This window comes from Pleurodeles waltl, chromosome 3_1 (genome assembly GCF_031143425.1).
Source record: "Pleurodeles waltl isolate 20211129_DDA chromosome 3_1, aPleWal1.hap1.20221129, whole genome shotgun sequence".
NCBI classification, from domain to species: Eukaryota; Metazoa; Chordata; class Amphibia; order Caudata; family Salamandridae; genus Pleurodeles; species Pleurodeles waltl.
In genome coordinates, this window is record NC_090440.1 from 1,632,998,590 (window position 1) to 1,633,024,003 (window position 25,414).

At 47.1% G+C, this 25,414-nt stretch overlaps 1 protein-coding gene across 4 annotated transcripts in view; it reads left to right on the forward strand.

Moving 5' to 3' along the window:
* UBR3 (ubiquitin protein ligase E3 component n-recognin 3) overlaps positions 1-25,414 on the forward strand; it is a 1,605,611-nt gene that overhangs the window by 838,581 nt on the left and 741,616 nt on the right. For all 4 annotated transcript variants that reach the window (XM_069225311.1, XM_069225312.1, XM_069225313.1 and 1 more), the window contains one exon: positions 349-437. In XM_069225311.1, coding sequence (XP_069081412.1) covers positions 349-437 — 89 coding nt within the window. The remainder of the gene's footprint in view (positions 1-348; positions 438-25,414) is intronic.

Sequence of the window (25,414 nt, forward strand, 5' to 3'; positions counted from 1 at the left end):
TCTATGGACGTTTAATGAGGTTTGTATTCAGAGTCACTGTGTTTAGAATATTTTGAGTAATAATATACATAATAAAATACACATTATAGAGGAAGCATTTAAAAATTTGGGCTACACAATGAATAGTGAATCTTGTTAAAATATGTGGAGCATAGGAAGTTAAGTTGTTTATCACACCCTCAGTGTTTCATTTTTAATCAAAGTATTTGTACTGCACAACAGTAAAGGAACAGAAGCATGTTCAAATGATAGAAATGGAGATAGTTTAACTTAAAATGTATTCTAAATGCTTTTGTTGGCTGTTTGACTTCTGTTAATTCTGTGTTTTCATTTTTTTTTCTGATACAGGCGACAAAAGGCCAGAGAGAGGCAACAGAAGCTTCTTGCTGAATTTGCTTCAAGGCAAAAGAGCTTCATGGAAACTGCTATGGATGTTGGTATGTTTTGGCAATTATTTAATACTTATTTTATTAGTTTGATGTAAACATTGCAGTGCAAATTTGCAATCTCTGTAATTCACTTTGGTTGTAAAAGGTTTAGAACTAATTGATGCTGCCTTTAATAATCCTTAACATGTGCTCTGGAACGTCTCCTGCCGCTTCCCACCAATGCCCACCCTGTTTTACAAGAGCTTCTGATGGAAATTCAGAACTTCTCGGCATCAGAACAATTACACAGGGGCCCCTGCCTGAGGTCAATAAAGGGTCCTATGACTTATGCTCCGTAGTAGGTGGTAGACAATAGGAACAGAAATCTCTGAAACATATTCTTCTCCATCTTTCTATCAGTCTTCCACCATGTTCATTGTAGCATTAATTGGATTAGTATTCTGAAAGGGAGATTAGCTTTCTACCTTTGACTGAAGTGAAGCCTGTTTCCATATCTGAGTTTGGCAGTTGCACAGGAAGTTCTTGCACTTTGTGACTGGGGAAGTAGACATGCAATGTAAGGTGATTCCTTTTAATTAGTGCTTGGTTCCCAAGATTGTCACCAAGTGATGATGACAGTGATAACTTTCTTGAGTCTTCTGGTGTCCTCTTTGCAGTTAATACTGTCTTCTGCTTGAGCTTTGAATTTTGTTCAGCAGGTCAAAGTTATCTCTGAGAGGATGAAGTGTATACTTCACTCTTCTCTTTGCTCCTTACCTTTTCTACCTGATCTGTCACAGCAGTACATGTCAGGCAGGATATTGAGCCATCTAGCAGCATTTAGAAACACATCCACCTGATATTCTTGTTCTCAAGGCACACCACTTCCCACTCGCTTATCCAAAACTTACTAGACAATCACTCAGAGACTTAAACTGCAAACACAGAAAACGGTAAATATGTTCACACCATTTAGAAGAAAGAATCCACATATTGCTTTTTTCATAATCTCGCACATCAACACTTCCAGGCACACATGCACCTTCCATTACCCTGCCTCAAGCCCAAACATTCTGAGCCATCTGTGGCCCAGAAGTGAGGCGGTTCTTGTTGGGGGTGTTTGAAACTTTTGTGGCAATCATGGGGACCGTGCTGGAGTTTTCCCCGCTCACCACACTTTTGGGGTATGTGAAAGAGGCCCCCCGGAGAACTGAAAATTGATTGCGCTCCTGTTGCTGCTTGCCAAGTGCTGTGTTGCAGTGCGCTGGGGCCGGTGTGCTGCACCCAAGGTGGCTGACTGGCTCCAAGATTCTACCTACATCCAGGAACAATTGAGTAACTATTGGGAACTAACCCCTACGCAAGGACCTCCTAAAGACATATGGTACCCATTGGTGACATATCTTACAGCGCAAGCCGTGACAAATGTTGGTGTGGTTGTCGATTGGGTCGGTGGTGGGGGAGATGCAGCAGTGGCAATAGGATGAGCTCTTTGAGGAGGTCTGATTGATCAGATAGCCAGATGACTGCTTGACTTTGACATTTCGCCGTCAAACCACAATCATTGGTTTTCGATTGCAATTTCTGAGTAATTGTTGTTCCACTGTCTCCCCCTGCTTTGTGTTATATCAGACGAATTTTAAGACTGATTTAAGCTGGCTTATTGCCTTTTGGAAGAACAAAAATGTTCTAATATGTATCATTACTCTACTGTGTACACTGATGTCTACTTTTGTTGGAAAGCAATAAAACAATTTTTTTTTAAAGCACTGCCTTGCTCCCTTTTAATGATTCCTTGAGAGATGTTCTCTTGGCTCTGTGGTTAAAACCATTTTCTCCAGCATTATATATTTTATAAATGCACATGCTTGAATCTTTTCAAGTTGTCAGGCTGGGATTTCTCTGTACTTTGAAATAGCAGTATACATTGTTAAAAAGGCCATAGGCCAGAAACAACTGTGTTTAGTAGCACATCCACCTCATTAGAAGGAACCCAAAGTTCAGTCAATTAGGTTGAACCTGGCCCGTTATGGCGGTCGCTGATGCTCAGATGTTCAGAGACAGCGGGGTGCGTGGTTTTCTTCGAGATGCAGGCTTGACGACTGGCTTGTGGACGGTCGCCTGATTGGCCTTTCGGAGGTGCTAGATGGCAGTGGTGGGACGGCGTTGCAGCGCATGTATGCCCTTAGGGTTTGTGCTTTGTTGTGGGACGGATTTCTTGGCTCGTCGGGGGCACTCACGGAGTTCGTTCCCTGGAGGTGTTGTGCTTCGCGCGGTCGCCGAGTAAGCTGGTTACCAAACTGTATAACTGCATGCAGGAGCAGAGAGGCGGCTCTGGGGAGTCCTTAAGGGGCACGTGGGAGAGAGGCGTGGGGGAACCTATCACAGAGGCAATGTGGCGAGGCTGTTGTGCCCACATGAGAGTGCTGTCCCCGAATTATAGGTTACGGCTGCTGCACTTTAAGTTTTTGCATCGTCTATATTATACACCCAGCAGGCTCCACTCCATGGGTTTGCGCACGGATGCATGCTGTGAGCGCTGCCATGCGCCGGATGCGGGTTTTCTGCACCTGGCGTGGGAGTGTGTGGAAGTTCACGCTTTTTGGGTGGAGGTCTTGCATATGATTACTGTGCTAACTGGCTCTGAGATACCTCTCTCTCCTAGGGTTGCGCTGCTTGGGTGTGTGGATGAGATTAAGGGACCGCATAGGCGGCTGGTGGGCTTACCTTTGCTACTGGCCAAGTGTAGAGTTGCCATGTGCTGGGGCAGGGGGCGAGCGCTGCGTAGATCCAAATGGCTGCGGGATGCTGCCTTTTGTCGCGATCAGCTGACGGTCTTCTGGGAGCTTATGACTGAAGGTTCCCGGCCGAGGGATATCTGGGCTCCGCTGAGTGAGTATCTGACGTCTAGAAATGTGCAGGTGGAATGATATGAGTTTGCCCGCGCTTGATGCTTCCTATCCCCCCTGATTGGGTTAAGATTGTGTATTGTTGAGGTCTGCTGGTATAGTCTGGTTTGTGCGCCCTACCTGCCTTTCTGGTTGTTATTTTTGTTGCTTCACCCCTCTTTCGATGGTATATTGACTATGATGTCTGATATGACAAACCTCCTGGACTGAATATGCGGACTATGTTGAATGGAAGCTCGGTGAGATGGGCCGGAGATGTGGCCCTTGATATTGATGCATAATGTGAGAAACACTTGGAGATTTTTGTTGACCGGGATAAATGCTGTAGCTGAGGAGGGTTGTAACATGTACAGTTCGTTGCTATAATGAGGGGGTTCATTTGTGATATTGCATGTTTTGTATTTTGCAAAACTCAATAAAAATATATAAAAAAAATAATAAAAAAAATAGGTTGAACCTGAAGCTCTTCTATTCCCACTAGAGGCCATCACAGTTCAGATTTCTAGTGAACTTCGTGTGTGTGGGGTGGGGATCCCTTGATTTAGATCTGCTCTAACCTTACAGTGAACCTAAAGCTGTTACTATTTTGATCTGCCCTGAATTTGAACCAGCCCTATCTTCAGCCCAGAAGTTCTGTGCGTTGTTCTTAAGGCAGATTCTGTGTTTTCTGGCTCCGGAAGACTTTTTTTTCCTGACAACCAAGTGTCACCAACTGCACCATAGCTGATAGAGAGAAGAAATCTCTTTTTAAACTGTGGGCCTGGGGTTTCTCCGTCACAAATGTGACGAATATCCTATCTTCTGTTTTACGATCCTATTATATCCTATGGGACTCGTGATATGGTTATGGGATATCCGTCACATTTGTGACTGAGTACCCCATCTAATAAACTTTAAATCAGGCCCTCTGTCATTTTGTGGACACAAGAAGATTTACACTAAAGACCCTCCTTCACAGTGTGTTTATTTCCTTTATCTATTTCATAAAGCATCAAGATGTGATATGAAAGACTTTAACTACTGAGACTCTAGAGCACAGAGAAATGACGTTAGCATTATTTCTTATGGCTTCTAGGGGAGTGCCACCTCTTTAGCAGAAGATTCAGTGAAAAGTGCCCCTCCAAGCATTATCATAGAGTTGGTGCAGAAGCGGAGTCTTAAACAGATCCTGAACTGTACTTATTTGGTACAGCTCGGCTTATAAACATAAGGCGAATTAACCAGTAATAAAGAAGAAAAAAAATCTTAAAAACGCATACTCTCAAAGGAAATCTTCTAGGCGACGACAAGAACATCTTTGACAACACAGTAGATGGTGAAATTATTAACGGCCACAGCCCTGCCATCGACAATGCTGTCGATGTCAACCTGGACATCAACAACACTGTTGACATTAACTCTACTGTTGAGAACAACCTTGCCCTCAATGACAAACTTACTGTTGACTGCACCATCAGTGGCAAAATCACTGTCATCACCAATACCATCAATGGCAAATTTAAAGGGACCTTTCTTTTCACAATTGAAGGTGTTAAATTTGCCTCCAGCTCAGATCCTAAAGTCAGACCAAGAAGAAGCTAATGATTATGCCTCACAGACTGCTTACAGCCCAACACAGTTTAGATGTGAGATATGTCCTAGATTTCAGAGAAGAAATGAATGACAATAAATCCTACAATGAATATTATTAACAAATGTACATACCTGAAAACTCTCAATATTGTGTGGGAGAGAAACCTCTTAGGCAGTGCAGAAAAATTCTGATTTAGCCCAAGTTCCTGTAGCCTGTTTATCTACATTGAAGCAGATGTTGGATACTTTTAATAAATTATTACCATAACCCTCACATAGTATTACCTGCTGCAGTGATTCTACCACCTCCTCCATCTGCTCCTTTATTGGTTATGCCAACTCAGCAGTTGTCCACACTACCTCCCGCCACATCAAAGTAACTAAATATCTTCTAGCCTTGTAGTAGCGATGATGATTCTAGTACTGTAGTAAACTCAGATATGGATGTAGAGGAAAGTGAGATTCCTTAAGACATCAAGGACAAGATAATGGATGGGATTGTATTGTCCCGAGTGATGTTGATGAGGGGACAAATGCACATGATTGAACAGATTTTATCTCTAAATTCCACTTTGTTTATGGAAAAAGCTGCCAAAAAATGTAATCTACCAATGATGTCTGCAGATTAACCATGTTTCCTTTACGACTTCAAAGAACTGCCACAAAAGTCTGTAAAACCTATACCCATTTTAGATAGTGTGTGGTCGGAAAGTCTAAAATGAATGAAAATACCTGCTACACTTCCAGCTGTGATACCTCGCCTGGAGAAAAAGTATATGGCCCTGGCTTTGGTATTTGTCTCCAGCTTGCCTCACTGGTTATACCAAACTGGATTCATCTCTTCAGCGACTCAGAAAAGAGCCAAGACCCCTATCGCACCATCCTCTGGTTTACCAGACAAGGATAGTAGACTTTTTGATAATTTAGGACGAAGAATTTTATCTATGGCAGCAATATCAATTAAGACAGCCAACTCCCTGGCAATTCCAGGACAGTAGGATTGCCAGATGTGGTATGACATCGCTCCTGTATTGAAAGTTATCCCTGAAGACAAGAAGGAAATGATGAGAGCAATCCTTAACCCCTCATCCAGCAATGGCCCCCCCGGGGAAGCACTGGTGCTCCCCCTGAGGGCCTTGCACCCCCCCTCCCATGGGCAGGGATGGAAGGGGAATCGCTTCCCCTTCCACCTCTGACCATTCCCCCACACCTCCCAGTGACGTCTGATGACGTCCGTGCACTACTGCACGCTGACCTCATCAGAGGTCGCATCCCATCTGAGCTTCCAGTTCAACCGAGGAGAAAGAGATTAGTTTCTCATCGGTACGGGTGCAGGGGAGGTCAGAGAGGCATAAAAAGGGAAGGAAAGGCTTTTCCTTCCCTTTTCATGTCTCTCTGAGTACTCCTGCAGCACAATCGCATAGCATTTTCTCATCAGGCACCCTACTCAGAGCTCTCTATTGCACAGACCTTAACCAATAAGGTCTACCCTAACTCATTTCCAACCATCCTCAGGACAGAGAATCCAAAAGGATTGATTCCTTTGTCAAAAGTGTGTTTTACTCTGACAGATTGGCACTGAGATCTGTAAAGGGGGTCTTTCTACTTGGTCGGCATGCACGTGCCCTTTGGGATGTGGCTAAACATTTTATCTGTGGTAAGCTGCATACAATGGTTGGCAGGGTGGGTTGGTACAAATGTGGTTCTTCATAGACATGCCTGGATGAGGTCCACTGGGTTTCCAGTGATGTACAGGCTCTCCTAATGGCTATGCCTTTTGGTGGGTCTCGGTGCTTTGGAACCCTTTAACGACAACAGAGCTACACATATCCCTTTTTGCTGGTGACCCTTTCTTAACAATTTAAGTGCTATTTCAGAGGGCTGACAGATAGAGACCGCCTTCCTAGACAGTAATGCAACATGCAACCCAATCCTTTTGGACCCCGGGTATGGAACCAGCAGGCAACGAGGAGCCCAGCAGGGGCATCAGACCTCTAGGTACTTTCCCCTGCTCAGCAGCCACAAAACTGCTATATTTCTTTTGCAAGCCCACCCAGTGAAAGGCCGGATTCAATACCCATTCCGTGGTTTGTGATCTATCGCATCCAACAGATGAGTCTTACAAACTGTACAAACAGGTTGTGCCGTACCCTTTCTCTCTTCTTCAGCTAATATTTCTCCCACACCGTGTGAGTCTTGGCATACCATCTGTTGGTCCTGCAGCACAATTCGGGCCTGTTGCTTACCATAATGCCATAAAGTGATTAGTGAACTTGGAGAAAAGTGTGGTCTGTTATTCTTGCTGTTTTCTCGTTTTCAACAAAGAAGAGTCCTCGGACCTATCTAGGATCCCCAACACATGAACACCTTCTTGCTGAAGAATACATTTAAAATATATAAAATGCTCACATTGGGGTGGATCCTGTCTGCTCTGGACCAACAAGACTGGATTGTGCTGTTGGACTGGACTGACGTACCTACTTATACCCATGCTATAGCCCAACAGGTATCACTTGTGGACCACGAGCATTTCCAGTTTTCTATGCTCCTCTCCTGCCTCACCAGTGCCCCTCAAATGTTCACAGATGTAATGGTGGTGTTCGTCACCCAATTTTGGAGGTCGGGTTCCTGTCTTCTCATACCTCGACAACTGGCTGCTGAAGCCGGCTCGCCACAATTTCTCTTGGACAACCTCTAGACAATAGTAAAAGTTTTAATATTGTTGAGTTTTAACATAAACGAGTCAAAGTACCATCTGATGCCCACGCAGAGAGGTCCATTCATAGGAGCAAACCTCGACATGGTAATAATTAGGGCTTTTCCCCACAACAACAAATTCCAGAATGATTCTGATGTCTCCAGCTCAATCCTGAATCCTGTTGTGGGTGGGTCTGACACTTCTTGGTCCCTTGGCTACGTGCATTCTTCTTTTCAATTGTTGCAGGGGGCACATGTATGCCCTGCAATGAAACTTGAAACCGAGTGGGCCCAACATCAAGTCTGCCTTTCCGATGCCATCCTGATCACAGAGACAACAGCTCCAGATCTGCAGTGAAGGTTACTGACCACACTTTGCCCTGCAGCAAGCCACTTTCCCTTCCAACCCATAGTTGACAGTTGTGATACATGCATTGCTGCTGGTTTGGAAAGGGTCACCTGGCAGAGGTGGAGATCAGAGAACTCTAGTCTCTGGTGGAGGACCGGCTGCATGTCAAATTCCTGGTGCTGCAGGCCATTCCTAAGGCCCTAAAGGCCTTCTTGGCGCTCATCAAGGGGAGGTTGGTGCCATTCTTTACAAGCAACACTACAGCCATGTGGTACTGGAAAATGGGGTCTTAGACCCTATGCCAGGAGGCTTTGCACTTCCCAAGGTGGCCAGGTCATCTTTCTGGTTGCCAGCTGACTGGCAGGGTCCCTGAATGCCAGCACAGATGAATTAAATAAACATATTTTGTCAGATTTTGAGTTGTGTCTGCATCTTGCGGTGGCACACCGTGTCTTCCCCCGGTGGGGGGGCGCTCTGGCTAGATCTTTTGGCCACCATTTAGAATGTGCAGTGCCTATGATTTTGCACCTTGGAGCTTCAGCAATAACACTCAATAGGAGTTGCATTTTGGATGGGTCGGAGCAAGGGACTCCTGTACGTTTTCCTGATGCTAGCTTTCCTGCCTGAGCTCCGAAGAGGTTAACGAGCAACCAGACACAAGTCACACTAGAGGGTATGGTGACACGAACTTTTGAGCATGAGTCCTCGGATAAGGCTACCACTTTTAAATGACCTCCTGACCCGCCAAGAGGGGAGAGCCCCCCCACCCAAAACTGCATAACTTTATACCTCCATGCTTGGAGGTTGAGTGGCAGCAGCTTATTGCTTTCGATCTGCTACCTTAGGTGGTAGATGTCATTCTTTCTTCCAGATGCCCTTCCATGAAATTTAACTATGCAGGGGCACGTTTGTACAATTTTATGGTGCCAAGAACATTGACCCTTTACAGACGAAGCTGTCTGATATCCTTTTGCTTGTTTTATCTTTAGCCCTGCAGGGCCTTGCAATGGGATTGGTCAAAGGTTATTTGTCAGCTCTTTCGGCCTTTCTATATTTGCCAGATTAACAGTCTTTGTTTAAATCACCCAGTTGTGATTTTGTTTATTGAAGGTTTGACAAATATGATCCTTCCCAAACTGTTTGTGATGTCGTGGGGGACCTTAATTTACTTATGTTTATGCCTTTCTAGCAAATGCATAGCTGCTCACTGCTCCTCTTAATCATACTGTTTACCTCAGAGAGATTTTGTTATCTCTTTGCTTTAGAGAACTGCAGGCACTGTCACCATGTTTTTCCCAAACAAATGATTGCTGATGACTCTGGTGGCCTTCTTACCAAAAGTTGTGCCTGCTTTCCATGTTTGTACGATCCATCACTCTACCAGTGTTCTTTGCGTCTCTTCACCCCTCGGAAGAGAAGGATAGACTCCCATTGGTTGGACCCCAAAAGAGCTCTTTAGGCTTTTACATAGATTGTACTAAGAACCATAGGGTAAGCAATCAACTTTTTGTGACACTTACATGGAGTTCCTCTCCGCACTTCAAGGGTGGCATAGAGTCACTGTGGAGCCATATAGAGGGTCATTCTGACCCTGGCGGCCGGTGGCCGCCTGGGCCACCGACCACGGGAGCACCGCCAACAGGCTGGCAGTGCTCCAACGAGCATTCTGACCGCGGCGGTTCAGCCGCGGTCAGAAGCGGAAAGTCAGCGGTCTCCCGCCAACTTTCCGCTGCTCGTGTGAATCCTCCATGGCTGCGGAGCGCGCTCCGCAGCCATGAGGATTCCGACCCCCCCTACCGCCATCCTGTTCATGGCGGGAAAGCCGCCATGAACAGGATGGCGGTAGGGGGGGTCGCGGGCCCCTGCCGTGCCCATGGCAATGGCATGGGCACGGCAGGGGCCCCCGTAAGAGGGCCCCGCAAAGTATTTCAGTGTCTGCCTTGCAGACACTGAAATACGCGACGGGTGCCACTGCACCCGTCGCACCTTCCCACTCCGCCGGCTCGATTACGAGCCGGCATCCTCGTGGGAAGGTCGTTTTCCCCTGGGCTGGCGGCCGGTTTTTCAGCAACCGCCCGCCAGCCCAGGGGAAAACTTGTAATACCCGCCGCGGTATTTCGGAGGGGGGAATTCTGGCGGGCGGCCTCCGCCGCCCGCCAACATTGGAATGACCCCCATAGTCTCTAATCTGTGTTAGTACTAGAATGTTCTCCAGAAAGTGTAAGGATGCAAAAATAGCATTCAACTCACAAAGTGACATGATGCCAAAATTATGTCTTCCACTTCAAAGAAAGCAAATGCACAGAAATGCTGCAAAGTGTGCCAGAAAGGTGAAGGGGTGATCCAGGCCCCACAAAGCATGACCTCTGCATTGATGAATGTTTTGAGGTGTACCATAACAAAACAGAGTGCTGAGTGTTGCAGTAATTTCCTCAACAAAAGTGCATTTTAGACTTCACTTTCAGTGGATGTCACTAAAATATTGTTAGATCCAATTATTCTTTTGCTTTTGAAACATTAGGAAATTGTGTTTTTCAAAATTTGATCAGTCACTCTTTGCAATCAGGCAAAGATAATCCAGGTCATCTTCTTTATTGTTGGTTTTTATGTATTTTAGGTATTTCACATATTGTACACAGAGCTTCAAAAAAATTGTTTTTAAAGAGTGACACGATGTTAGTAGAACAATAATAGACCTCACAGTAGTATTTGTATTTACTTTACACATCTGGCGCATTAATGGTCAAGCCCTGGAAGCAACCTTGATTTATTGAGTGTCTCACAAGTTTTGTGGACCAGTCCTGAAGTCACAGCTACAACTCATTTATGATTGCTCGTTATCCCAGGACACAGAAGACACAAGGGAAAGAAGATACTTTTTTGTTTTTACTGAGAAAGGAGACCAAAGAGAACCCGTGGTTTTATGGATGTTTCTGGCAAAAAACACAGAAACCCCTAGTCAAAGCGGTCTCCTGAACTGCCAGTCAGACAGAGTGAGGCGGTCTAGCACCCAGCAACAGTAATCGTAGGAGGTAGGTTTCCTTATGGCCATATTGTTATTTTCCAAAGAAACAAGGAGATAAATCCTGCAAAGCTACTAAGTCCCTGATTATGAGAGGTTTCATTTTTGTGCTGGGGGGACTTGGACCTGTACCCTTATGTGCAGCTATACATATCAGGTATCCAGACAATTGTGAACCCTAGGAGAACACAGATGTGGACCACAATTTGGCAGGGATATATGCCTGCAAAAGGACACAGGAGAGAACGGTTGCACTTTAAAAAAAAAAAAATGCTGCAAATCTGTCAAACATCATGTTCAGCGTGTTACCTGACCAGCTAGTGGGAGTAACTGAGGTCTGACACCCTGCGAAAGAAACTTTGTTTTCAACACCTACAAATCCTTTCAATTGTGGTATGTTTCTTCATAGTTCAAAGGTGATACTGGTGACCAAAAGGCAAGTACATTTCAATTTCAGTTGATTTTCCTAATTCCTTGAATGTACTACAAATGACAAGAATTCTGTCCAATGTCATATACCCCCAGAAAGCTGGGTAAAACACTTTGAAGGGATTTACTGGTCAGGGAGCATTGAGTGCCCTGATAATGGAAAGGTGATTGGCCTGGGCATATTGAAAGTTTAGTTTTAATTATAGGAAGTTAACTGCAATTATTTACTTATGTAAGAATAAAGCCTAGCCCCAGTTTTATACAAATCAAATCCTTCTACTTAGGCTATAATTCTTCCACATACTTTAAATGCAGAACGTACAGCAGGCATTACCTTCCGCTTGGACTGCGTCCATGTAGGAAGCTGGCTCTCTATATACTGCACTAAAATGAAGCACTCTGTGCAGAGTCCAGTGGATTCTCAATTGGTATTGCAGAGACAAAAGTAGATAGGACCAGTGCTCTGTTTGTGATAGTGTGAGTGAGCAGTTTGGCTTATCAAGGAGCCGTGGTAGGCATTTGTTGTACTCACAGAGGCAATAAATGAGACACACTCAATGAATAAATCTGAGATCAATTTATAAAAATAATATTTGCTTTTATATATGCTTTGAACCAAAAAACCTTGTTATAGGGTAAGCAGTTTTTAAAAGATAAATACTTTGCAGTTTAAAAAATCAACACAGTGCAATTTTTCAGTTCAGCAATGTTAACCTATGGGAGGAAAACAAGAATGCAGTTTTGCAGGTAAGTGTACAACTTACAAATCCAATCTTTGGTCAAAACCAGACAAGGTTCAAATCAGTACCAAGAGTGCACGCACAGCGGCACAGGGACGGCCGGGTGCAGCGGTCGAATTCGAAGCCTGGTGCCCAATGTTAACCAATGGGAACTGGGTAGTGAACGAAGATGCGCTGCTCATGGGTGAATAAAGCAGTGTTACAGTTCAATCTCCTGGAGTTGAGGTAAGCACAAGGGGGGGGCCATAAGACAGCATCAATCTTACACCCTCCGCAGCATGGGCGGCTGGATGCAGAGTGCCAACACAGCATCTGGTGCCCAATGTTAACCAGTGGAGACCGGGGTTAACCGAAGATGCGCTGCTCACAGGTGAGGAGTGTCAGGAGTCAGTCTCCTGGGGTTGAGGTAAGCGCAGGGGGGGTCCAAAAGACAGCCCCAAACTTACAGCCTCAGCGGCACAGGGGCAGCCGGGTGCAGAGTGCCGACACAGCATTGTGCGCCCAATGCAAGTCAATGGAGGAGATGAACTAAGAAAACCCACAGCTGCCCAGGTATGTTCTGAAGCTAGGGGACCTAGGTACACGACGATCCAGCACCACAAGACCCAGGGGCTCCAGGTGCAGAGGTGTCCTTCGGATTCGGGAACAGCCTGCTCGTAGGTTGTGGTCAGGGGGAGTCTTAGATTTAAGGCTGCATGCTTTGTGGAAGAGTGCGGCAGGGGGTCAGCCCACGGTGGACTCAGAATCACTGGGGAACGTTTGCAGGACCGGTGGACCACTTGGACTGGGGCAGTGGGTGTAGAGTGCAGAGGTAGGTCCGGAGGCAGTTTTGCGGTTCCTCAGGACAGAGTTTTCTTTTAGAGTTGGTTTCTTCTTGAACGGGTCCACTGTTCTCTGGAGATCTTCATATTTGTTGAAGGCAGGCAGTCCTCCCAAAGCTTTGGAGGTCGCTGGGCTGCAGGACAGGTCGGCTTTTGGTGCAGGATCGTTGAAGGCTACAGACAGGCCAGCAGGGCTGGGGCCAAGTCACTTGGTGTCTGCAGTCTTCTCTGCTGATGCAACTCTGTAGCGTCTGGTTCTTCTTAGGTCATCGGGAATCTGAGTTCTAGGGTACAGGGTGTAGGAGGCTGGCTCAGGTTATGGTGCACACCTGTGGTGTGGCACCCTATAACTGAGTCCAGGCGACCCTTAGTGATAGTGTTTAGGTGTCCAGATAGCAAAAGCTCTTTAGCTGTAACTATGGTGAGCAGCTAAAGCTTATCTCGGAGGAGTGTAAAGCACTTGCAATACCACAATAGTCAGTCAGTAACCATGTGTTGTACTCAAGAAACCTTTATTTTTGCAACACTATAGCTAGACTAACATTGGTATATCTCCACCTGGAGATATGAACACACAAAAATAATACTATGCGCCCTATTCGGGGGGGCGGGGGGTCGCAAACAATTTACTAAGAAAGTGGTATAGGAATGGAGGTGCCCAACCGGGGGTGGGGGAGTAGGAAATTACCAGAAGTAAGTACTAGAAATCTCACAGGCACCCGCACCCGGGTGCAGTTATTATCGAGCTAGGGGTCCCATAGGATAACACAGGAACGTCATGGTTGGATTTTATAGATTCAAAACCCTTCCCAGTGGACCCTGAGGAAATCATTTGACACAAGGAAGGTTGGAGAGTGGTCCCACCAGAGGAAACCCAGAAGACCCAGAGTAGCTACACCAGTAGCTACTCTGTGCATAGGGATGAAGTGGCTTCGGAAACCCTCGTAGTCGTCAATGGAAGCCTCGGTTGTCCAGCTGCTGTCGCGACCTGTGGACCAGGCCGGTGGAACTAAAAGATGTATCCCAGACGTGAAGAACTCGAAAAAGGAGGAGACAGTGTCCAGACCACTCGTTGATGTCCAGGTGGTGCAGGTAGGCAATTGCCTTCCTCTTGGAGGTGAAATTCCTGTAGGACAGTGAAAGAAGTAGTCCTGATGTGGAGTCCAGTGGGATGCAGAAGATCCTTGGAGTCAACCACGAGCTGTCCCCGCCGGTCGACGGATTGCAGGAGAAGCAGTGGCCAGCACGACCACCAACAAGCCTTGGCAAATGCAAATACCGGTTGCACGGAAGTTTGCAGATTTTGGAGGATGTGCAAGATCCTAGTGACTCGACCCTTGGAGGGATGTCAAGGCATGCCTTTGGCAGGAAGGAAAGCCAGCAGAAGTGAGAGGAGCCCCCACGAGTGACCTCTGACAGCAGGCAAAGAAAGTCCTAGGAAGGCCTCAGCAGCGCAGCAAACGAGTCCCACGTCGCAGGAACTGCATGGGGGAGCTGAATCTAGAGTTGCAGAGTGCTGGGGGTTGGGGCTTCTAGGAAATCAAAGATCTTTTTTGGAGTTAGTCAACAAGTCTTGGCAAGAGCAACAGTCACAGTGCACAGTCCTGTTCCAGTGACTGCAGCAAGGGTCCACGGTCACCCAAGTTGGTCAGAAGGCAAGTTGGACCCGGAGAGAACCACAGAGCCACTACCTGTGAGCACAGCCTTTACGTTGTCTGTGGGACAGCAGGATCCACTAGCCGGTCATTATCGTCTTGAGGTGCCTGCAGATGCAGAGGTTTGACTCCTTCACTCCAAGTTAGATTCCTTCTTGCTTCTTGGATGCAAGCAGAGTCCTTGTGACCCTTGAGGATGCACAGCCACAGATGTTGCAGAAATCTTGCAGGAGTTGGAGAAACACTGTTGCAGTGGGAGTCCTCCCAACTGGATACCATCTTGTTTCAGATCCAAAAGCAGACTAGCAGCGATCCTGGAAGCCAGGAACAGAAGATGTCTTACAGAAAGTTCCTTGTAGAGTCTTGCTCAACTAATCTGAGGATCCACCCTCGGGAGCCCTGAAGTAACCCTAAAAGAGTTGGTCTCTCTCTGTAGTGACCCACCTATTAGAGAGGGTCAGGGATGTCTCCTACCTGGCCTTACCAGTCAGATGCTCCTAGGGGCCTCTGTCCACTTTGCTTTAAAGGTGGCAGAATCAAGTGGTCACCTGACTGATCTCTGTGGACCTCCTTAGAGATGGAGCTGGACAGGGGGGGTGGTCATTCCCCTGTCTTTGTGTAGTTTCACGTCAGGGCGGGCACCAGGGGGTCATGAACTAGTGCAAACCGGATTATGCAAGGAGAGCACCAAATGTGTCCTTCAAAGCAGGCTGGTGGCGCTCAGAGGCCACCCCATCCCAGCCTAGAGTCACCTATTTCAAAGGGAGAGGTGGTCACACCTCTCCCTTGCAGGAAATCCTTTGTTCTGCCTTCTCCTGCTTGAATTAGGCTCATTAGCAGGAGGGCAGAATAGTGTCTGGGTCCGACAGCAGCATGGGATGGCAGTCAGACCCCGTAAGGCTGCATAGGCAGAACTGGGTGATCCTCTAAGGGACCCCCAGAGTCCAAGGGATCATGCAACTAGCACTGGAATCGGTGTAGTTGCAGGATTCCAACATGTTTGATACCAAATATGCCTAGGTTCGGAGACGCCATTATGTAGTTGCACCACTTATGTTGATCAGTGTCCACTACATACCTTAAGATGGCTTCCCCGCACTTAAAAAGCCCAAGGAGTGGAGTCTGGGGTTTGTAGGGGTACCCCGCTCAGGCAGGGGCACCCTCACACTTAGGGACATGCAGCTGGCCTCGGGCTGAAGGGCCTACCAGAAGGGTGACTTACAGTGTTGAAGTGCAGTGACAATGCTATAAGGTGTAAGCCTTATATCTGAATTGAAAGGTGCAGACACCATTTCACGCAGGCTGCAGTGGCAGTCCTGCAGACACAGCTTGCATGGGTGACACAATACATGCTGCAGCCCATGGGAGTCCCCTGGTGTACCTATGCCCTGGGTACCCAAGTACTGTATACTAGGGACTTACATGGGTGCACCAGTATGCCAATTGTGTGGTGTAAATGTTTAGCAGTAACCAAATTTAGAGGAGAGAGCACAGACACTGCGGTCCCGATTAGCAGGATCCCAGTGCACTACAGTCTAAACACACTGACACCAAGCAAAAAGTGGGGATAACTTTGTCAGAAAGATGCTACTTTCCTACACAAGTGTGCCACCTAAATATTGAATTTAAGGGTGCTACAGGGAGTGCCAGTTGGTAGCTAATGAGATACTCACCTTTAGGGTGACTTCACCCTTTTTATGACCACTTTCGTTGGGACTAACCCTAGTGGCCTAATTCCCTCCAAACAAGATGGAGGAATTTAAAAAGTATTGTCCACTTAAGATTGTCCACCTTAGGGGTGGGACTGGCATGAAGTGGGCAGTCCTCCTAATTTAACTAATTTTCCCACCTGTGCTGCCGCCAAAAGTGTGGTCTGGACAGAGAGGTTGGCCATCTCCAGCACCTGGAGAATCCTGGGTTGCATTACAAAGGTGACAAGGCCTTTGAAGCTCCGCATCCTGCAATGTCCATACTGCTTGGGTGTAAGGAGGTAACACCTCTGCCCAGTGCTGGCTGTTTTATTTGGGCCTCGAGAGCACTGTAGCTGATAGGATTTCTGGGGGGCACCTCTAAGGTGCCCTCTGGGTGCATTTCTTAATAAATCCATCACTGGAATCAGTCAGGGTTTATTTTTCTGAGATGTTTGATTCCAAACATCCCAGGGTTCAGAGATGCCATCACGTGGCTGGGGAACTCGTAGTGACCAGTGTCCAGCACATGCATTTAAAACAGCTTCCCTGAGCACTTAATATGTCTCAGAATCAACAGAGGCATAGAAAGGGCAAATCTGCTCATGCACATATGCCTTCACATGTAATATAATGCACCCTGCCTTAGGGCTGTAAGGCCTGCTAGAGGGGTGACTTACCTATATTGGTTGCAGTGTTAGGGAGCATGGCACACAGGCTGTGAGCCATGACGTGTTTTCAATTTTAGGAGCATCTTGTAGGAAGTTTGCCTGGTGTGTGGTGAGCACCTAAAGTGTTATCACCTTATACCAGGTCCAGGTATCCTCATTTTGTGAACTGTAGGCATAGTTTAGGAAGCCACGGCTCTCTAGAGGTAGCTGTGGATGAGCAGCCAAGACTTATCTAGGAGACATGCAAAGCTTATGCAATTCCACAACAGTCGCACACAACTTACACACATGAAAGAACCACACAGTGTTACAAAAATAAAGGTACTTTATTGTAGTAACACAAATACTAAAATATGGGATAGGCAATACCTCAACTAGAGGTAAGTAAACACACTATTGTGTACACATTATAAGTCAGTAATTTGCATAAAAAGGCAATAGAAAGCAGTAAACAATAGTAAGTACTGAAGGCCCAATGGGGGGGACCAAACCATATACTAAGGAAGTGGAATGCGAAAGTCGGGCCCCCACCCAAGGAAGTGAAATCGATAGAGGGGAGCTGATGGACTAGGAACCCCAAAAGGTAAATACAAGAGTGCCCCCCCAGCGACCATGAGAAAGGAGATAAGTATCTGGTTCTCCCCAAACCCACCAAAAGAACTGCAGAAGAGGATTTTGCAAGACCCCGACAAGACTGCAAGAGACCAAAGGTGGATCCTGGTAGAGGAGGACCAGTAAAGGAAGGGGACCAAGTGTAGTTCGCGTTGGAGTGTCCGGTTGTGGCAGGATCCACTACCTACCTGTCTGTGGATGCAGGACCAGGTCGAGGGTGGAAGAAGACAGTCAGCAGTGCAGCACCGGAGCAGCAGAAGAGTTCCCAAAGTGATGCATTTGATGTCCCATGTCGGAAGGAGAGTTGCAGTCGGTCAGTGGTGTGGAAAAACCACCAACAAGCCTTGGCAGAGGCAAGAGTTGTGAATGGCGAGATGCAGGGCTGCAGGGGATGAGCAAGCTTCAGGGGGGACTCGACCCACAGAGGGGAGTCCCAGGTGACTCAGCAGTGAGGAGAGTCGCAGGAAGAGGAGACAGCCCCCACAGACGACTCACAGGCAACAAGCACAGGAGTCCCAGGGAGGCCCACGCAGCACACCTATACAGGAGTTCCACGTCACTGATGCAGCCCACAGAAGGCTGTGCATCACAGGAAAGAGTGCTGTGGGGGCTAGGGCTACACAGAGCATGAAGATCCCTTGGATGAGAAGTAAACAAGCCTTGGTAGCTGCAAGAGACGCAGTGCACGGGGGTACTGCCCTGCGTGGAGAGGCAAGAACTTAGGGCCTGATTCTAACTTTGGAGGACGGTGTTAAACCGTCCCAAAAGTGGCGGATATACCACCTACCGTATTACGAGTTCCATAGGATATAATGGACTCGTAATACGGTAGGTGGTATATCCGCCACTTTTGGACGGTTTAACACCGTCCTCCAAAGTTAGAATCAGACCCTTAGTCTCCTAGGTTGGACAGCTGGTCGTCGTTGCAGTTGGTGCCTGCAGATACTTTGGAGGAACTCCTTCACTCCAAGGGAGATTACTTCCTACTTCTTGTGCAGGCTGAAGAGGATGCACAGCTGGGGAAATGTTGCAGTTGCTGGAAGAAGCCGGAGAAACAATGTTGCAGAGCGGAGTTGTCGCTTTAGTTGCAGATTGTCGGGTCCTGGAATGTCTAATTGTAGTTCCAGTGGCCAGAAGGTGAAGTAAACAATGCAGAGGATTCCTGCTGGAATCTTGCATGTCAAATCTGAGGGCCCACACAAGAGGGAGACCCTAAATAGCCCAGTAAGGGTGATTGGTCACCTAGCAGGGTGATCACCTATTGGGAGGGGGCTGTGATGTCACCTACCTATCCTAGCCACTCAGATGCTCCCAGGGGCCTCTGCCCACCTTGGATTCCAGATGGCAGAATCAAGTGGCCACCTGGAGGAGCTCTGGGCACCACCCCTGGGGTGGCGATAGACAGGGGAGTGATGGCCCCACTTTCCATTGTCCAGTTTCGCCCCAGAGCACGGACTGGGGGGTCTCTGGACTGGTGCAAATCGGTGTATGCAAAGAGTGCACCAAATGTGCTCTTCAAAGCATACCGGTGGCTTCCCCTCCCAAAGCATGTAACACCTATGTTCGGTGGCATGTGTAGCTGCAGATACACATGTTGTGCATAGTCCGCCGTCTGGTGTTGGGTCGGAGTGTTACAAGTTGTTTTTGTTCGAAGAAGTCTTTTCGAGTCCCGAGACCGAGGGACTCCTCCTCCTTTGTTCCATTGCGCATGGGCGTCGACTCCATGTTAGATTGGTTTTTTTCCGCCATCTGGTTCGGACGTGTTCCTTTTCGCTCCGGGTTTCGGGACGGAAAGATAGTCTTAACTTCGGAAAACTACGTCGGTATTGTTTCACTCGGGATCGGGTAAGAATAGAATCGACAGCTAATCGTGAAGAGCTCCGGTAGCCCTTCGGGATAATTTCGATCCCCCGTCGGGGCCTGGTCGGCCCGACCGCGTGTAACATCGACACTGATGGAACGGACCCCGTTCCGATTCTGTCCTAAATGCCACAATAAATATCCATATGCAGACCAACATTTGGTCTGTAACTTGTGCCTGTCGCCCGAGCACAAGGAAGAAACGTGTGAGGTCTGTCGTGCGTTTCGGTCCCGAAAAACGCTCCGTGACCGGCGAGCCAGAAGATTGCAGATGGCGTCCACGCCGACAGGACACTGAGAGTTCGAGGGACAAGGAGAAGAAGAGGAAGCCTTCTCCATCCATGAATCGGACTCGGAGGAATTCGACGTCGAAGAAACCGTGAGTAAGACGTCGAAGCAAGCACCACACAAGAAAACAGACAAGGCCCAGGGGACGCCACTGCCAACAGGCCATGGCTCAACCCATAAACTAGGTGACCGTCCATCGGCACCGAAAAAGGCCGAACTGGTGCTGAGATCGTCCGACTCGGGTCGAGACACAGGCACGCAGCAATCTCGGGACCGAGAAAGTGCTGCCGAAAAAGATCGACGCCGAGACAGCGGAACCGAAGCTGCTCGGCGCAGAGACAGCGGCACCGAGGAAGATCGACGCCGAGAAAGCTCGACGTCGAAAAGAAAAAATTCGCCTCGGAGCCGAAAACAAGCAGAGACACAGTTTCGGTGCCAAAACGACCAGCAACCGAACCAACTGCCAGCTCATATACAGAGGAACAATCACTGTCCTCTCAAATGTGCAAACACAGATTTGAAGAAGAGTTACAGACCACTGATGTAGACCACACACAAAAGCGGATCTTCATACAAAGTGGGACAGGGAAAATCAGCACTCTTCCCCCAATCAGGAGAAAAAGGAGACTCGAGTTCCAAACTCAAGAACAAACACCACAAAAAATGGTGAAGAAGGTAACTCCGCCACCCTCTCCTCCACCTGTAACTCACACATCACCGGCACAGACTCCGTCACATTCACCGGCTCATACCACCATGAGCCAAGATGACCAAGACGCTTGGGACCTATACGACGCCCCAGTATCAGACAATAGTCCTGAGTCGTACCCTACCAAGCCCTCGCCACCTGAGGACAGCACAGCGTATGCACAGGTGGTAGCTAGGGCAGCAGAGTTCCATAACGTGTCGTTACACGCAGAACCTGTCGAGGATGACTTCCTTTTTAACACCCTCTCCTCCACCCATAGCACCTACCAAAGCCTGCCTATGCTTCCAGGAATGCTAAGGCACGCAAAGCAGATCTTCAAAGAACCGGTCAAGAGTAGAGCGATAACTCCAAGGGTGGAGAAAAAATATAAAGCACCGCCCACGGACCCTGCTTTTATCACCTCACAACTGCCACCAGATTCAGTCGTGGTAGGGGCAGCTCGCAAGAGAGCCAACTCGCACACATCAGGCGAGGCACCACCTCCGGATAAAGAGAGCCGCAAGTTCGACGCAGCTGGGAAAAGGGTCGCAGTACAAGCTGCAAACCAGTGGCGCATCGCGAACTCTCAGGCGCTCCTAGCGCGATATGATAGAGCCCATTGGGACGAGATGCAGCATCTCATCGAGCATCTGCCCAAAGAATTTCAAAAACGGGCAAAACAAGTGGTTGAGGAGGGACAAAACATCTCCAATAACCAAATACGCTCCTCTATGGACGCAGCGGACACAGCTGCAAGAACAATAAATACCGCAGTAACCATAAGAAGGCACGCGTGGTTGCACACATCTGGCTTTAAACCGGAAATACAGCAAGCGGTGCTCAATATGCCGTTCAATGAACAGCAATTGTTTGGACCCGAAGTGGACACGGCAATTGAGAAATTGAAAAAGGACACTGACACAGCCAAGGCCATGGGCGCACTCTATTCCCCGCAGGGCAGAGGCACTTTTGGCACCTTCCGCAAAACAACTTTCAGAGGGGGGTTTCGGGGTCAAGCCACACAAGCCAGCACCTCACAATCAACACCGTCTACCTACCAGGGACAGTACCAAAGGGGAGGCTTTCGGGGCCAGTAGAGAGGAGGACAATTCCCTAGAAACCGGGGAAAATTTCAAAGTCCAAAAACCCCTACAACCAAACAGTGACTCACAAGTCACTCAACCCCTTCACACAACACCAGTGGGGTGGAGACTAAGTCAGTTTTACAAATCCTGGGAGGAGATAACAACAGACACTTGGGTCTTAGCAATTATCCGACATGGTTATTGCATAGAATTTCTCCAACTCCCTCCAAATGTCCCACCAAAAACACAGAATATGTCAAAACAACATCTAGACCTTCTAGAACTAGAAGTTCAAGCATTACTACAAAAGGACGCAATAGAATTGGTACCATGTACACAAGTAAACACAGGAGTTTACTCACTGTACTTTCTAATACCAAAAAAGGACAAAACACTGAGACCAATCCTAGATCTCAGAACACTAAACACCTACATCAAATCAGAACACTTTCACATGGTCACGCTACAAGAAGTGTTACCACTGCTAAAGCAACAAGACTACATGACAACCTTAGATCTAAAGGACGCGTATTTCCACATACCGATACATCCCTCGCACAGGAAATACCTAAGGTTCGTATTCAAGGGAATACATTACCAATTCAAAGTGTTGCCGTTCGGTATAACAACCGCACCAAGAGTATTCACAAAATGCCTAGCAGTAGTAGCTGCACACATCAGAAGGCAGCGAATACACGTATTCCCGTACCTAGACGATTGGCTAATCAAGACCAACTCCCTAACAAAGTGTTCGCAACACACAGATTATGTCATACAAACCCTCTACAAACTCGGTTTCTCCATCAACTACACAAAATCTCACATTCTGCCGTGCAAAACACAGCAATACTTAGGAGCGACAATCAACACAACAAAGGGAATAGCCACTCCAAGTCCACAAAGGGTTCAACATTTTCACAAGGTTATACAAGCCATGTATCCAACACAAAAGATACAGGCAAAGACGGTATTAAAACTCCTAGGCATGATGTCCTCATGCATAGCCATTGTCCCAAACGCAAGACTGCACATGAGGCCCTTACAACAGTGCCTAGCATCACAGTGGTCACATGCACAGGGTCACCTTCTAGATCTGGTGTTGATAGACCGCCAAACATACATCTCGCTTCTATGGTGGAACAGTATAAATTTAAACAAAGGGCGGCCTTTCCAAGACCCAGTGCCACAATACGTGATAACAACAGATGCTTCCATGACAGGGTGGGGAGCACACCTCAATCAACACAGCATCCAAGGACAATGGGACGTACATCAAACAAAACTGCATATAATCACCTCGAATTGTTAGCAGTATTCCTAGCGTTGAAAGCATTTCAACCCATCATAACCCACAAATACATTCTTGTCAAAACAGACAACATGACAACAATGTATTATCTAAACAAACAGGGGGGAACACACTCGACACAGCTGTGCCTCCTGGCACAAAAGATATGGCAATGGGCAATTCACAACCACATTCGCCTAATAGCACAATTTATTCCAGGGATCCAAAATCAACTAGCAGACAATCTCTCTCGAGATCACCAACAGGTCCACGAATGGGAGATTCACCCCCAAATTCTAAACACTTACTTCAAAATTTGGGGGACACCTCAAATAGACCTATTTGCAACAAAGGAGAACGCAAAATGCCAAAACTTCGCATCCAGGTACCCACACAGGCAGTCTCAAGGCAATGCTCTATGGATGAACTGGTCATGGATATTTGCGTACGCTTTTCCCCCTCTCCCTCTCCTTCCATATCTAGTAAACAAATTAAGTCAAAACAAACTCAAACTCATACTAATAGCACCTACATGGGCAAGACAACCTTGGTACACTACACTATTAGACCTGTCAGTAGTACCCCATGTCAGGTTGCCCAACAGACCAGATCTGTTAACACAACACAAACAACAGATCAGGCATCCAAACCCAGCATCGCTGAATCTAGCAATCTGGCTCCTGAGATCCTAGAATTCGGACATTTAAACCTCACCCAAGAATGTATGGAAGTCATAAAACAAGCTAGAAGACCATCCACTAGACACTGCTATGCAAGCAAATGGAAAAGATTTGTTTGCTACTGCCATAATAATCAAGTTCAACCATTACATGCATCTCCAAAAGATGTAGTGGGATACTTACTACATTTACAGAAATCAAATCTAGCCTTCTCTTCCATAAAGATACACCTCGCAGCAATATCTGCATACCTGCAGATTACCCATTCAACTTCACTATTTAGGATACCTGTCATTAAAGCGTTTATGGAAGGCCTAAAAAGAATTATACCACCAAGAACACCACCTGTTCCTTCATGGAACCTCAACATCGTCTTAACAAGACTCATGGGCCCACCTTTTGAACCCATGCACTCATGCGAAATGCAATTCTTAACGTGGAAGGTTGCATTTCTCATTGCCATCACATCTCTAAGAAGAGTAAGTGAAATTCAGGCGTTTACTATACAACAACCTTTTATTCAAATACACAAAAATAAAGTAGTCCTAAGAACCAATCCAAAATTTTGACCAAAAGTTATTTCGCCGTTCCACTTAAATCAAACGGTAGAACTACCAGTGTTCTTCCCACAGCCAGACTCAGTAGCTGAAAGGGCACTACATACATTAGACATCAGAAGAGCACTAATGTACTACATTGACAGAACAAAAGAAATTAGGAAAACAAAACAACTGTTTATTGCATTTCAAAAACCTCATACAGGAAACCCAATATCAAAACAGGGTATAGCCAGATGGATAGTTAAGTGCATCCAAACCTGCTACCTTAAAGCAAAGAGAGAACTGCCCATTACACCAAGGGCACATTCAACCAGAAAGAAAGGCGCTACCATGGCCTTCCTACGAAACATTCCAATGAACGAGATATGTAAGGCAGCCACATGGTCTACGCCTCACACATTTACTAAGCACTACTGTGTAGACGTGCTATCCGCACAACAAGCCACAGTAGGTCAAGCCGTACTAAGAACTTTATTTCAGACTACTTCCACTCCTACAGGCTGAGCCACCGCTTTTGGGGAGATAACTGCTTACTAGTCTATGCACAACATGTGTATCTGCAGCTACACATGCCACCGAACTGAAAATGTCACTTACCCAGTGTACATCTGTTCGTGGCATTAGTCGCTGCAGATTCACATGTGCCCACCCGCCTCCCCGGGAGCCTGTAGCCGTTTGGAAGTTATCTTCAACATTTGTACATTTGTAAATATATTACTTAAACCTTAGTTGGTACATACTTATTCATTCCATTGCATGGGCAGTATTACTAACATACACAACTCCTACCTCACCCTCTGCGGGGAAAACAATCTAACATGGAGTCGACGCCCATGCGCAATGGAACAAAGGAGGAGGAGTCCCTCGGTCTCGGGACTCGAAAAGACTTCTTCGAACAAAAACAACTTGTAACACTCCGACCCAACACCAGACGGCGGACTATGCACAACATGTGAATCTGCAGCGACTAATGCCACGAACAGATGTACACTGGGTAAGTGACATTTTCATTCCAAGGGAGAGGGTGTTGCCTCCCTCTCCCACAGGAAATCATTTGTTCTGCCTTCCTCTGCCTGAGCTGGTCAAGCAGTAGGAGAGCAGAAAGCTGTCTGAGGGGTGGCAGCAGCATAGGCTGCCCGGAAAACCCCAGAAGAGTGGTAGGAGCAATGCTGGGGGTCCTCTAATGAGCCCCCAGAGTGCATATAATCGTACTGCCAATACTGGCAACGGTATTGGGGTATGATTCCAACATGTTTGATACCAAACATGGCCAAGCTCGGAATTACCATTATGTAGCTGGACACAGGTAGTGAGTGACCTGTGTCCAGTACATGGGTAAAATGGCTTCCCCGCACTTACGAAGTCCATTAAAATAGAGCTGGAGTTTGTAGGGGCACCTCTGTTCATGCATGGGTTCCCTCACACACAAGTA